This window comes from Canis lupus, chromosome 24 (assembly GCF_011100685.1).
Source record: "Canis lupus familiaris isolate Mischka breed German Shepherd chromosome 24, alternate assembly UU_Cfam_GSD_1.0, whole genome shotgun sequence".
Classification (NCBI taxonomy): domain Eukaryota; kingdom Metazoa; phylum Chordata; class Mammalia; order Carnivora; family Canidae; genus Canis; species Canis lupus.
In genome coordinates, this window is record NC_049245.1 from 25,293,054 (window position 1) to 25,307,630 (window position 14,577).

Here is a 14,577-nt window from a genome sequence, read left to right on the forward strand (position 1 = left end):
TTGAGTCTCTTTGCTCAGGTACACATAGCAAAATTTCAAAAAACTTTGCAACAGTTAACACTTTCTGTGCAAAAACCATTGTGTGATCCCTCATAAAGAGATTCCCACCAGAATATTCCCTAATTCTGTCCACACTCACAAGTATCAGGATGGTAGTAAGTTTGAATTTGATCCAACTCATGAGTTATAAGTGCTGGGTTGGGTCCCTGATTTTTGGTTTGTTTTTAAGGATATTCCCCTACTCTTTCCCTACAGTCTATAACCTTGAGAACTTGTATGACTGCTTAACAAAGAAAAAACATGTTGATCTATTCTGTCAGAAGATGAATCATGGTTGAGTCTGTATTATTTACCATTCTCTCCAAATAGTAATATGGGGAGGTAATGGATGTCTGTCTGATGTCTCCAGCTACATATGCATTCTGCTCTTTCACTTTCTATTGCCATGTGTTAATGCATATGTTATAATAACTAGGATAAACACAAGGGATTTTTGTTTTTGTTTCTGTTTTGTTTTTCAGTAACAAATACTTTTAAGAAAACAGATGATTTTGTGACATGTAAAGCACCAGCTGTTGACCTAGATCACAAGTTCAGGTGCAAGGTTGTGGATTGTTTAAAATTTTTCCGCAAGGCCAAACTGTTGCACTATCACATGAAGTATTTCCACGGGATGGAGAAGTCACCAGAGCCAGAGGAGAGTCCAGGAAAGAAGCATGTCCAAACGAGAGGCTCTTCAGCTTCAGACAAGGCCAACCAGGAGAGCTTGACCAGGAAGCGGGTCTCTGCCAGTTCTCCAAGTAAGTATTTTGGTTCTGTGTTGTATCTATATTATATTGAAACTCTGTTGCTCAGGTCACAGTGCTTGCATTTCTCTCACAAACGCAGCATTAGGTTGGTCTGGTCTAATTGAATCTCAAAGACTGAAAATCACAAGTGATCCTTAGGAGTTGCATCATGGGGCTGTGGCCCTCCTAAAGGAAATAGAAATACTTATCTGTTATTCTTATCTCAACCTCCTGCTGCTCAAGTTATTTTGTGAAGTCACTTAGCTTTTGAAGGCCTTGTCGTCCTAGTATAAATGGGGACAGTCAAGGAAAGGGAGCTCATTCAGAAGCCAGCAGTGAACTTGAGCTCAGACAGCATGGGTGCAGTCATCCTGTCCCCCAAATCTACTCCATACCTGCTTAGCAGGGCAAAAAAAAAAAACAAAAGAACTAAAACTTGTGTGGGATTCTCTTGCTGTTTCCAAATATAAGTTCAATTTCCTCTTAATTGCAACTGAAGATATGTTCTAACAGCACTGTTTATTTTGCATAGAAACAAGGATGGTAGTAAGGGTTACCACAAAAATCTCATGTTTATGTGTTATTACAAGGAACTCTTTTGGAGATTTTTTTCTAAAACTTAAAGATTGAAAAATTACATGTTTCTCGGGGAATTTCAGAAGCCTTTTTTTTTTTTTTTTTTTAAAGTAATCTCTGTGCCTAATGTGAGGCTCCAACTCATGACCCCAAATCAGGAGTTGCATGGTCTATTGACTAAGCCAGTCAGGCACCCGAAGAGGCCTTTTCAATAAATTCTACAAGCTCTTCAGTTTCTTTTTACCTGAAATTCTAACCTCATTATATATTTTTGGCTTATAGCTTCTCCATTAAATACATAGGTATTTCTTTTATTTTTTATTTTAAAAAAATTTTTTAAAAATATTTTATTTATTTATTCATGAGAGACACACAGAGAGAGGCAGATATACAGGCAGAGGGAGAAGCAGACTCCATGCAGGGAGCCTGATGTGGGACTTGATCCCGCCTCTCCAGGATCACGCCCTGCGCTGAAGGCGGCGCAAAAACCGCTGAGCCACCCGGGCTGCCCCCACATTTAAACTTCTGATAGGAATCCCTGGGTGGCTTAGTGGTTTAGTACCTGCTTTCAGCCCAGGGTGTGATCCTGGAGTGTAGGGATCGAGTCCCACATCAGGCTCCCTGCATGGAGCCTGCTTCTCCCTCTGCCTGTATCTCTGCCTCTCTCTCTCTCTCTCTGTGTCTCTCATGAATGAATAAATAAAATCTTTAAAAAAATAAAAATAAACTTCTGATAAGTGATGCCAAGTCACCTTTTTCTTTTTTTTTTCTTTTTTTTTTTTTTTTTCCCAAATCAACCTTTTGAAAAACTAGTCCTGGTTTGTAATCTCCTGCCAGTTATATGTATCAGTTTTTTACATTTATTCATAATATCAAATTTTAAATTATTATTATTATATTATTATGAACCCGATAGGTAAAAATATTTCAGTGATTTTTTAGTATTTTGTTTTTAAGATTCTAGAATATATATTTTTTTTAATTTTATTATTTATGATAGTCACAGAGAGAGAGAGGCAGAGACACAGGCAGAGGGAGAAGCAGGCTCCATGCACCGGGAGCCCGACGTGGGATTCGATCCCGGGTCTCCAGGATTGGCGCCCTGGGCCAAAGGCAGGCGCCAAACCGCTGCGCCACCCAGGGATCCCAAGATTCTAGAATATTTTAAACATACAGAAAAGTACACAGGATTTTATAGCAAACATGTATGTATCCAATCCCCTGCCCAACTTTTTTCTGCATTTCCTTCAGATTTTTTTAAAATTTATCTTTTATTTTTAAAAGATTTTATTTATTTATTCGTGAGGGGACACACAGATAGAGGCAGAGACATAGGCAGAGGGAGAAATGGGCTCTCCGTAGGGAGCCTGATGTGAGACTGGATCCCAAGATCCTGGGATCACGGCCTGAGCCAAAGGCAAATGCTCAACCACTGACATCCAGCTGCCCTGGATTTTTTTAAGGGAAACAAAAAGTTAGGATGAAGTAGAAACCCTCTAAATTGCATTTTCTTTTTTCCTTTTATACTTTTCCTAAATACCACGTCTTTATCATTTATATTGATAAATAATGGTTTTTATGCTTTAAAATATGCATAAATAAAACATCCTAATACTCTTTTGGAACTTGCTGCTTTTGTGTTCAGCATTATGTTCGAGCTTCATCCAGATTGAAACCTTTTGGCAGATCTCATTGATTCTTTGGCTGGTGTGTAGGATTGCATTGTGTTTTCTTAGGCACGCCCATCGCCCCTTGCAGATGTAACTAATTTTTTTTTTTAAATAAAATAGCTGACAATTTTATTTCAGATTTTACAATACAAATAAAAATTGCCTTTTTTTTTTTTTTTTTTGTCCCACTACTCCCCTGCAAAAACTATTCTCTCTTTCACAGGAAGGGGAAGCAAGTCTTCCTTGTCATGATGTTAGAAAACACCCAGAGGGGGATCCCTGGGTGGCGCAGGCAGCGGTTTGGCGCCTGCCTTTGGCCCAGGGTGCGATCCTGGAGACCCGGGATCGAGTCCCACATCGGGCTCCCGGTGCATGGAGCCTGCTTCTCCCTCTGCCTGTGTCTCTGCCTCCCTCTCTCTCTCTCTCTCGAATAAATAAATAAAATATTAAAAAAAAAAAAAAAAAAAGTAAACACCCAGAGTCACAGCACCATGATCTCCTGGTGAAGTAGAAAAAGTAATATAAATGAATATAAAGAGGTTTCTATCTCTTCTTATCTGTCTAGTCGAGTCATTCCTGGCTGAGTGGGCACCATCATGGGACAGGCAGGAGGTCTCTTATTGGGGGCCCAGGCATCATTGGCATGTGGCCTCCCATAGGTGGCCTCATTCCAGGAGCAGGTCCCACTGACATCATCCAGGAGGAGGAGGGCCCATCATTGGCATCATGGGAGGGCCCCCCATATGGGGGCCTGGTATCATAACAGGACGAGGAGGACCCGGGAGCCTGGGAGGAGGTGGGATCATTGTCCCTGCAGGAGGAGGAGCAGAGAATAGAGTCGGAGGTATCTTTCCTTGTTAAAATGCAGCGGTTGTTTTGTCGATCAGGCTCTGAGCCTGCTCTTCCATCCATTTCTGATAGTAGTCTCTTTGTGTTTGCTGCCACTGCAGTGTGTCTTTCTCACAGATGGAGAGTCATGGGTGAGTTATGTGTCACAGTAGTCCCAATAAAACAGGCATGTTGCTCTGCAGGCCGTTGGCCACTCCATCCTGCGCCGCCCGGAAATGATAGATGTAACTAATATTAAACAATTGTTAAATATACTTTAGTTTCTTTAAACCTTCTTACTCAGGATCATTGAGGTTTCCAACTCTTTACTGTTCTAGATGATGCTTCAGGGATTGCCTTTGGACATAGTCACTGTGAATGAACTATTCTTTATAGTATTTTAAAAGAGGAGTTGCTAAATGGATGCCAAATGGAAGGGTTTTAGTTAATGTACCAGAATCCATTTAGAATGGGGGTTCTAATTTATACTCCTGCTAGCTCTATGATTTCTCTACATCCTCACCAACTTTGGTGTTATATAAATTTCCCCAATCTTATGAATTTGAAATGGTTATTTCCTTGTTTTTCTTATTGAGAAAAACATGTTTTGTATTTTTTAGATTAGAATCAGAATTATTAGATTAGAATCCTGTAAGTGGAGACCATATTGGGTTGTCAGGATCCAGTAAAAATAGTAGGCACTGGATATAGTGATGGAGTAACATCTCAGCAGGTAGGACTAGGGACCTTCTAGAAGTGGGTGGAGTCTATCCCAGATGACAGAGTTGCTAGAACCAGGTTATTCCAAAGGCTAAGCTTAACAGTAAGCCATAAGGGGCCCGAGGAAAAGTTATGCTTGCCTGACCACCATGATGTGTGCCCTCTGTGCTGGGGCATGATTCTACCTGACCCTGATCATGGTAATTGCCTTAGGAGGGACCTTACCCAGTACAATGCGTCTGAGTACAGGGTGGGTGTCTGGCCGTATGCAGGCTGCTTGTCTGGTGTAGGGATTCCCGATTAACTATGTTTGAGTTTTGATTTGTGTTAGTAATATGTGCAGGCTCAGAGTCAACCCACCTGAATTTGAATCCAGCTTTTACCTCGTTGCTATGTGACTTTGAGCAAAGAACTTGCTGAACTTCAATTTTCCCCTCTGTGAAATGGAGATAATAGTACTACCTACCTCAGAGCTTTGTTACATTAAATGCAATATAATGTAAAATGCTTAGCACAATATCTGGCTTATAGTAACTCTTAATAAATAGTAGCTCTTTGTCTCAGTGAAGTCATTTAACTCAGGCAGTCAGAGATATGAGTTCTAAGCCAACTACTAATGAGCTATAAATCAATAGACAGGTTGTTGTCATTTTGGCATAATTAAGAACCTGAATGATTGATTTTCTACTTTTGTGTACTGCCCCTTGGGTCTCATACCAACATATATATCTGAGATTTTATTCTCTCTCTTAATGCAGAGGGATCCCTTTCACTGTGATTTGGAAGTCCCTTGGGTGAACTGGGGAATTTTTTGCCTGTCGGTTTCCTTTTTAATAATAAGACCTGCTGTGGGTATACTCACCTGGCTGGCAGGGGTGGACAGTACAAGATGTTTTAGGGTGAACAAAAGGAGTTTTTAAATTCCTGTTCTTTAACTTGTTACTCCCCTGCTGGCCCTCTGTAAAACTGGTTCATTTGGAGGCACTCATTGGCCACTCACTGTCTGGGGTATAACCTGGTCATCCCTTTCCTATATGCTCTTAAATGGAGAGTAGTTTTGTGTAGTCAGGAAGGAACACACCCCTGTCCTCATTGTCAAATGGACACAGATTTCATGGATGATTTCACAACTCTCCTGTGCAGAGATGGCCAGCAGTTGTTACCAGGCTAAAGGAAACCAGACCATTACCTTGCTGTGTTCTAGGTGGGAAATGATAACCCTGGCTACTAGTCCTGCTTGTGCTGCTAACCAGCAGGAGCCTCAGTCTCATCGTCATCACCGAGCTGGGGTCAATAGATATGTTCAGCCTTCATCATGATGCTGTCAATGAGAGCAAACACAGCAGGGGTATTTAGAAGATTCCACAGACCCCAAGCCTCCAGAGAGCTCTCCCTGTTCTAGGCATCTCCCCTCACTTCCTTCTGTCAAAGCTTCCCTCTGTTTCCTCATGGTTTTGCTGAATACTTGACTAATCTGATAACTAAATTTCTCAAGATTTGAAAGAAAACCAGCTTAATAGCTTACCTGTTCTCAACATATCTAGGTTTTGCTCAGATTTCTAAGAAAGCCTTTATCCTTCGGTTGAAATTTCAGATGGGGAGTGGGTTCAGATGGGGAGATGTTCTAAGGTGAGACCTGACTCCAGGCAGACTGTGTTCTCGTTCACAGACATTGTGAACTTGACATTATGCTTAAGTGTAAAACAGGCTATTATAGGACTTGCGGTGCTTAGGGATAATTAATGTAAAAAAGTACTCCCTTATACTGAGTGCTCTGATTATAGCATATGGGACCTTGAGATCTAATGGAGTTCTTAGATGGAGATTCCTGGTGCTTCTGTTCCATGAGGACCAGAAAATGTTCTGCAGAGATTATTTTTTTATTCTTTCAATTTCCCTGCTGGTTAGGTTGAGCAAGAGAAGCAGTTTCTGGTCTGAGAGTCCACAGACTGAATCTTAATAGCAGTCCTACTGCTGTTCACTTGTGATCTGTGCTCTTCATGGATCTGATTTCCTTATTTTTAAAGTGATAATGTAGGATCAGGTATGAATGAGACAAGACCCTTTCATTTGAGGAGAAAAAAGCCCATAATCAGATACAGTAAAAAGGGCTAAGTTCTACATTAGGAACATATAAAGGGCTGTGGATAAAAGATTCAGATTTTTGCCTGTAGAGCAGGGGCTGGGGATGTTGAGAGGATAGGTGGCATTTGAGTTAAACCTTAAAATGTAAGGGTAAAGGAGTTGAACCAAGGCCAGAAAATAGGAAAGTCATAGCCATGTTGGGACCCAGCAGAGTGGAGGTTCAGAGGCATCAAAGAAAATAAGTGGCTATGATCGTTTATCCATCCCTAAGGTGCCCTTCTGACTCTGGCCTTTAGATATTTCCCCTCCCTCAGCCAAGCCTTTTGTCACATAAGTGAATTTGGAAAGTCAGTTTAGATTTGCTTTTCCAAATGAGGTTTCTCAGAATACCAGAATCCGTTTAATAAACTATCTTCCAGTGGCAAGTTCAGGCTTCCTTGGCATTTGGATTTGTTTCTGCATAGGTGAGTTCAGTCCCGAGTAGCGGTTTGTCCCAGAAAGAATATTCTAGAATCAGAGGAAACCTCACCTGTGCTTATTACCTATTGTCACATCCACTTGGTTCATATTCTTGCTCTGCGTAACCCTCAGCTTTAGGCCCAAATGAGTTTTAGGGCACTAGAGTGGGCCCAATCATTCTTTGTTACCATCTATGCCTTGTGGCAATAGACTAGCTTTCTTACAGAATGTGCTCTCTCTTCCCTTAAAGGAAAGAGAGCAATATGAACTTAACAGATTATGGTGCCTAAAAGTGAGAACCAAAGTGGCCCTGCTTGAACGAGGAAGAGGTTTATCCCCCTCTCAGGTCAAATCACAAACTCCGCATGGTGATTCTGTTGTAGATCTCTGAGTTGTCCAAGGCCAGCTCAGCATTGCATTATTCTTAGGTGTTGCTTTTCTCTGGGTGGTCCAGAATTGCTTACCACCTTGCCTGTCTTTTAGCTTCTGGGAAGGGAAGAGTAGGGCATATCTCTTTTCTTTTAAGGGTACAACCCAGAAGTGACACACATCACTTCTGTTTTTTAGCGCATAGGCCAGAACATCTGTCTCTGGCCCCACCTTGCTCAGGAGAAGCTGGAAGACATACTCTTTTCTTATGAAAGAAGTGGAGAATGAGTATTGGAGAATACATAGAAGTCTCTGCCATGTGAGCTAAGGCAGAAAAAATGCAGGGTTTGAGAGAGGGATTTGTTAGAGGGCCCTGTGGGGCTAGTGTTTGGGTGGGATCCATGGTGGGGGCAGCAGGACTGCTGGGAAATGAGACTGAAGGTAGGCGTGATGAAATGGTAGTGTGAAGCCACAAGTACTCACCCTCCTGTGATACACAGTGAGAAAATCCCTCCAAGAGCATGCCCACTTCACTCTGCCCTTGAGCTGCTTGCTGTCCTTTCATACAGGTCAGAACATGTTCAGGTTACTGCTTGTCTCAGCCACATATGTGGCTGTGCTCTGTGGTGTATAGCAGTTTCTGCATAGATGATGGTGATGTTACTCTGTGCCTTTTCCTCCTGGAAGGAGGAGCTAATGTCCTGCTCTCATAAGCTGGTGATAGTCTGGTGGAGAAATAGGGAGCAGGCTGTACAGAGGGAGGAAGAAGGGCTCTAGTACTTCTAATGGGCACCTATAGGCTGAGAAAATGACAAGTGGCCATCCTAGAAAAGCCTCACCTGCCTCAGGTGTCAAGTTACTCTCTCTGATCCAGAGCTTTGGCAGGAAATTGCTCTTTGTGCAGCCAAGCTTGGGCAATTTGGAAGAAGCCCTGTAGTCAGGCTCATATTGTGTGGCTCGCGGGACAATTGGTCAAGCTGTCCAAGTAGAGAGCTGACAGCAGATGAGCATCATCTTCCTGGGAGACAGTATCACAAACAAGATAGCAACAGCTAACATTTGAGAACTCACCATGTGCTAGGCACTGTTCCAACCTCTTTACTAGTACTGTCTTTATTTAATTCTTAAAACAGGGACACCTGGATGGCTCAGTGGTTGAGTGTCTGCCTTTGGCTCAGGTCGTGATCCCAGGATCCAAGATCAAATCCCACATCAGGCTCCTGTGAAGAGTCTGCTTCTCCCTCTGCTCACGTCTCTGCCCCTCTCTGTGTCTCTCGTGAATAAATAAATAAATTTAAAAAATAATTCTCAAAATAGACCCTGTGAGGTGGGTACAGTTGTGCCCAGTTGATAAATTAGAAACTGAAATGCAAATGAGATGGATTAGCTTGAACCAATATCTGTGCATCTAGCAGGTGGTAAAGCCACGATTTGAATCTAATTGCAGAGGCTATACCCTCACTCTAGGCTCTGTGTGTGGTCTTGTAGGATTGCAGGGAAGGATGCCCTGCCCCTGGGTCCTGGAGTGGGGAGTAGGAGTGCGTCCCTGCAGGAGATTTCTTGTGTATGAGTTCTGCCTATTGTCACCTTGTCTGCTTCTGTACCTCAGGGCATCACCTACTTTAGCTTAGTCAATGATGGACAGTTCTTCTTGTTAGTTCTGCCCCCCCAGGCCATGAGTGACTTCACAGTTTTCAGCCGATAGCCAGGGTGAGCCTCTGAAGACTTTCTCTTCCCTCTGTGTTCAGAGTACATAGGCCTCGATAGAACAACTTTCTAGAATAGCTCTTCTTTTTATCCTCATTGTTTACTCCTCTAATTGAAGCCTCAGGAGGGGACTCTTTAAAGTTTAAGGTGACCACATTTCAGACCATCTGCAAGACTTGGGATACTTTTAGTACAAGTAACAGGAAATCCTATTTGTATTGACTTAGTTAAAATCAGTTGAATCTGATTGTTTAACCTTACCCCATAATTGCTTTGTGATCATCTTGATTCCATATCAGAATCACTTGAAGAGTGTTTTTGATGCCCCTGGAAACATTATACTAAGTAAAAGAAGCCAGACACAGAAGGTCACGCGTTGTGTGATTGCATTTTTATGAAATGTCCAGAATAAATAAATCTGTACCCACACGTGTGGATTGGTGGTCTGATAGGGGTTGAGGGGCTGGGGAGAAACTGCTTAGTGGTAAAGAATTTTCCTTAGGAGTGATGGGAATGTTTTAGAGCTAGGAAGAGCTGATTGCACAACATTGTGAATGTACTACATATCACTGTTTTTGTTTTTGTTTTTGTTTTTGTTTCCACAGCTTATCAAAGCTTAATTGTGCAATGAACTGCCCTTATTTATTATTTATTTATTTTTTTCCTGCCCATATTTAAATTGTATAATTTGAAGAGCAACATAGTCAAGATAGTAAATACATCTAATTGCCTTCCAGATTTTCCCCATGGCCCCCTTTTTTCTATTTAAAAAAACTTTTTTAAGATTTTTTTTTTTTAATTTATTAGACAGCATGCATGTGCACATACGAGAGAGAGAAAGAGAGAGAGACACTCAGGGGCAGAGTGAAAGGGAGAGCAGACTCCCTACTGAGCAGGGAGCCTGACACCAGGGTTCTGTCCCAGGACCTGAGGATCATGATCTGAGCCACCCAGGCACACCCCCACCCCATGCCCCTTTTTAATTCCTCCTTTCCACCATCCCTTCCTTTCATCAAGAAGCCACTACTCTGCCTTCTGTTTTTATAGATTACTTTTCATTTCTAGGATTTTATACAAATGGGATCATGAATTTTATCTGGCTCCTTTCACTTAACATACTTACCTTGAGATTCACTTACTTACTGCACATATTAATAATTCATGCTTTTATTGCTGAAAAATATTCCTTTGTGTGAACACACCACAATGATTCACATTTGGGCAGTTTTTCCTTTGTGTGATCCAACTACAGCTTAAGTGAGCATTCATGTACACATCTTGTGGTAGACACAGTATCTCTTCTCCTGAGTAAATATCTAGGAGTAGAGTAGTTAAGTCCTAGGATAGTGTGCTTAAACACTTCTTTACACAGAGTAAGGTATGATCAATTACTTGAAATGCTATGGACATATTTTATAAGCAAAACAACGGGGTTTTTGCAATGGTAGAGCTATTGTTAACTTTTGAAAACTGATAATAGTCCTCAGAGTGATAGGTGAGAAACTTTTAGAATAGAATTAGGAAAAAACTATGAAGTGAGAAGTTTGGACAGGGAGTGTTGATGGACTGAGTTTGCTATGAAGTAGCAGATAAGGAAGTTGTGGTATTTCGAAGGTGTCAACTTGTCATTTTTAAAGGAGTAATTTTACATTATGTGAATTGTACCTCAATTATAAAAAAAAGAAACAAAATGTTTGACATACAGGTCACACCTTAAGCCATGTAAATCAGCATCTCTGTGGGTGGGACCTGGGCATTCACTTTTTAAAATCTCACCCAGTGATTGTAATATATAGCCAATGAGGAGTCATGGTCTATGTAGGGTTGGTGGCCAAACTCAACCTGTAAAGGGCCAGACAAATATTTTCAGCTTTGAGGGCTATAAGTCTTCATCTTCACTCCTCAACTCTGCTGTTGAAGCATGAAAGCAGCCACATCATCAATATGTAATGAATAAGCCTACTGTATTTTAATAAAGCTTAAAATAACAGGTGGTGGGCCAGAGTTTGCTCACCATTGATCTAAAGGCTAGACGATGGAGAAGGCGGTTCCAGAGCCTTGAGAGAGATAGAAAATAACCTCCTAGGCAGAACCAGATCTAGAACTCTGTTCTGTTGCTCATTTTATTTTTCATTATTTTTTTTTAATTTTTTAAAAAGGATTTTATTTATTTATTCATGAGAGACACAGAGAGAGAGAGCAGAGACATAGGCAGAGAGAGAAGCAGGCTCCATGCAGAGAGCCCAATGCAGAACTCGATCCTGGGACTCCAGGATCACGCCCTGGGCCAAAGGCAGGCACTCAACCACTGAGCCACCCAGGCATCTCTGTTGCCTGTTTTAGTTCTTCACATTGGACATACTTACTTGAGAATAAACATCTTAGTGTTGAAAACAAAATGTTAGAAAGCCAAGACTAATACTTATTTTTAATTCCAGCTGCAAAAGATAAGGAAAAGAATAAAGAGAAGAAATTCAAAGAATTTGTGAGAGTGAAGCCAAAGAAAAAAAAGAAAAAGAAAAAGAAAACCAAACCTGGTAATTTTTTATCCTTTGGGGTGTTTCACTTGGGTTTCTTACCATGGGTGTGGAGGGATTACTTTGTCCCCAGTCCTGGTCTCTGAGCTTGCATGGAGGAGAAGAGGGTCCAGAAGGCCTTTACAGGAGCTTGTGGGCTCAGCCTCCCCTTGGTAGGGGAGGAATCTATTCATCCAGGTGTTACAAGGCCATATTGGCATTTAGGAAGGCCTTCTTTCTTGCTGCACTGGCCAGTATTACCTGTCATATGGTAGTGCGTGTGAAAGCATTATAGTAGAAGATATATAGATGAATGACTGTATTTGTTTGCACACACAACTCTTTCTTTTCTTTTTAAGACTTTATTTTTAAGTAATTTCTACACACATCGTGGGGCCATAACTCACAATGTGGGGCCATAACTCACAAGAGTTGCATGCTGTACAAGCTGAGCCAGCCAAGTGCCCCTTGTACACACAACTCTTGTTCTTTTTTTTTTTAAGGTTTGTTTGTTCATTTGTTTATTTATTTATTTATGAGAATAGAGCTGAGGTTGAGGGACAGAGGCAGAGTGAGAAGGAGAGAGATTCTTAAGCAGACTCTGTGCTGAGCACAGAGCCCAAAGTGGGGCTCGATCTCATGATCCTGAAATCCCAACCTGAGCTGAAGGCAGATGCTAAACTGGCTGAACCTCCCCGGACCTCTACACACAACTCTTAAAAACATATCTCTGGACCCTTTCAATAAAGGATTCACTTCTTATAAAGTGTGTGTCTAGCTCCTACAAAGATGTTGGTTAAGAAAATCAGTGTTTCAACTTTGGGAGCCAAAGGGATGCCATGTTTTATTCTTAATGTATCTTCTGGCTTAGAAAAACAGTCTTATCAGAAAAAAGGGGAGAAGGGTGATGGTGAGGAGGAAGCTTTTGGTTTTGAGGTTCTTGGGGGTTGCTAGAAGTATTAATCCCTAAATCTGTCCCTTTATAGTTTAATTGCCTCTTTGTCTTGGAATTGTTTGAACAGTGAAGCTATTGGTTGGATAGGATTGATTCTGGAATGCCCTGATAATATGTGGGGGTGCTAATTCCTCTTGATCCTGTCTTCCAGAATGCCCTTGCAGTGAGGAGATCAGTGATACCTCCCAGGAACCTTCTCCACCCAAGGCATTTGCTGTCAACAGGTGTGGGTCCTCACATAAGTCTGGGGTCCATATGAGCCCACAGCTCCATGGCTCAGAATCTGGAAACCATAAAGGGAAAGTGAAAGTATCTGGTAAGGAGGCTGTCTGCTGACTTGATCATTTGTAATAGCACTGTACGCAGAGAAGGCTGGATTATGTTGATACTGTAACTTACTCCCCAGGCCCTCTGCAAGTACAGTCTGTTTTCAAAATAAAGAAGTACATCAACTAAAGCAAAGGCTATTAGGTGTGCCTTTTCTGAACTTCCCTTCTCTCCAACTTTGGTCTTAGTTGGTCTCTTACCTCCAGCCAGTATGTCTATAACCAAAGCCATCATACCCCATTCTCTTTCACACCTGCCCCTTTCATTCCTGCATTTCTTATTGATGGACTCTATATCTAACCTGGTTGCTTGGGGGAATCTGAGTCAACCTTGAATCATCTTCTCTAGCAATTTAGAGAGTGATTGTGAGTTTATGAGTTAATATAATATATGGAAAGTACTTAGAACAGTGTCTGGTACAAAATAAGTGATCAGTAAAGGTTAGCTGTCATTATAACTAATCAGGCACCGAGATCTAGTGATTCTGGTTCTGATTATCCCTGGAATCTGCCCCTTCTTCATTTCCCATTGTCTACAGAGTTTTAAAGGTGGCTCTGGATGTAGACTTGACAGTAAGCCATTCTGGCTGGAAGAGATGAGGTTGAGGAACATGTTTAAGTCATTAGGATGATGATCTGTGTAGTCCATGAGAAGTTGCAGCTTCTCTGTCAATGAGCTCTGTGACCTTGAGTTGCCATTTACTATGGGCCTCACTCTCCGTAAAATGAGGAAATCAAGTTCAGTTCATCACTAGGCAGCATATATCATTTGGGTTATTGCTAGATGACAGGCCCAAGGAACAGATTGGAGGTCCTGTTTCCCAGCTCTGTGAAAGTTCATAGAGGAGTGAGGCTAGAAGGTCACTTCCACTCTTAACATTCTAGGTTTTTGAGAATTTTGTAACTATACTTTAAAATTGTGACTGTTGTTTTTCCTTTCCTCTCAGAGGAGGATAATCTGAGTGAGTCTTCTTCTGAGAGCTTTCTTTGGAGCGACGAAGAGTATAGTCAAGATGTTGATGTGACCACCAACCCAGACGAGGAGCTCGATGGGGATGACCGCTATGATTTTGAAGTGGTCCGCTGCATCTGTGAGGTTCAGGAGGAAAATGACTTCATGATTCAGGTAGGTAGAGCTTCTAGGAGACAAGCATAGAAAAACACAAACTGGTCCTTGGAATTTTGAGGAACTGCAGTTTGAATGAGTCATGTTAGAATCCCCGGCCCGATAGACAGTATTATCAGCAGCACATTGAGATTTACTCTTTAGTTTGGCTTCCACTGAATCACAGGCTGGCGTAAATAGCCTATTAATAGCCTAAGAGAGGACTTGAAACATCACTGAGTCTGAACACCTCCTGCTCCAGGCACCTCCAGTTGCTTGGGGCAACTGGGACCCACAAATGGGAAGGGCCTTGCCTGTGGTCACACAGTGAGGAGTTAAACAGCAGGGATCTGAATCTCTGGAGTAGTAGTTGAATCTTCTTATGGTCCCTTACATTCTCTCCGATGTAAAATTTCTATATGGCCTTAAGAAATGGAGGCCAGTTTTATAACTTGTTTGTTTCTTGTTCTTTA

The 14,577-nt window shown here is 41.7% G+C and overlaps 1 protein-coding gene and 1 pseudogene across 1 annotated transcript in view; one reads left to right on the forward strand and one right to left on the reverse strand.

Annotated features, from left to right (window-relative positions):
• The window catches only part of PHF20 (PHD finger protein 20), a 195,742-nt gene that overhangs the window by 105,541 nt on the left and 75,624 nt on the right, over positions 1-14,577 (forward strand). The window contains exons 10-11 of the mRNA XM_038572167.1: positions 522-800; positions 11,641-11,693. Coding sequence (XP_038428095.1) covers positions 522-800; positions 11,641-11,693 — 332 coding nt within the window. The remainder of the gene's footprint in view (positions 1-521; positions 801-11,640; positions 11,694-14,577) is intronic.
• Positions 3,588-4,082, reverse strand: LOC119877498 (annotated as a pseudogene).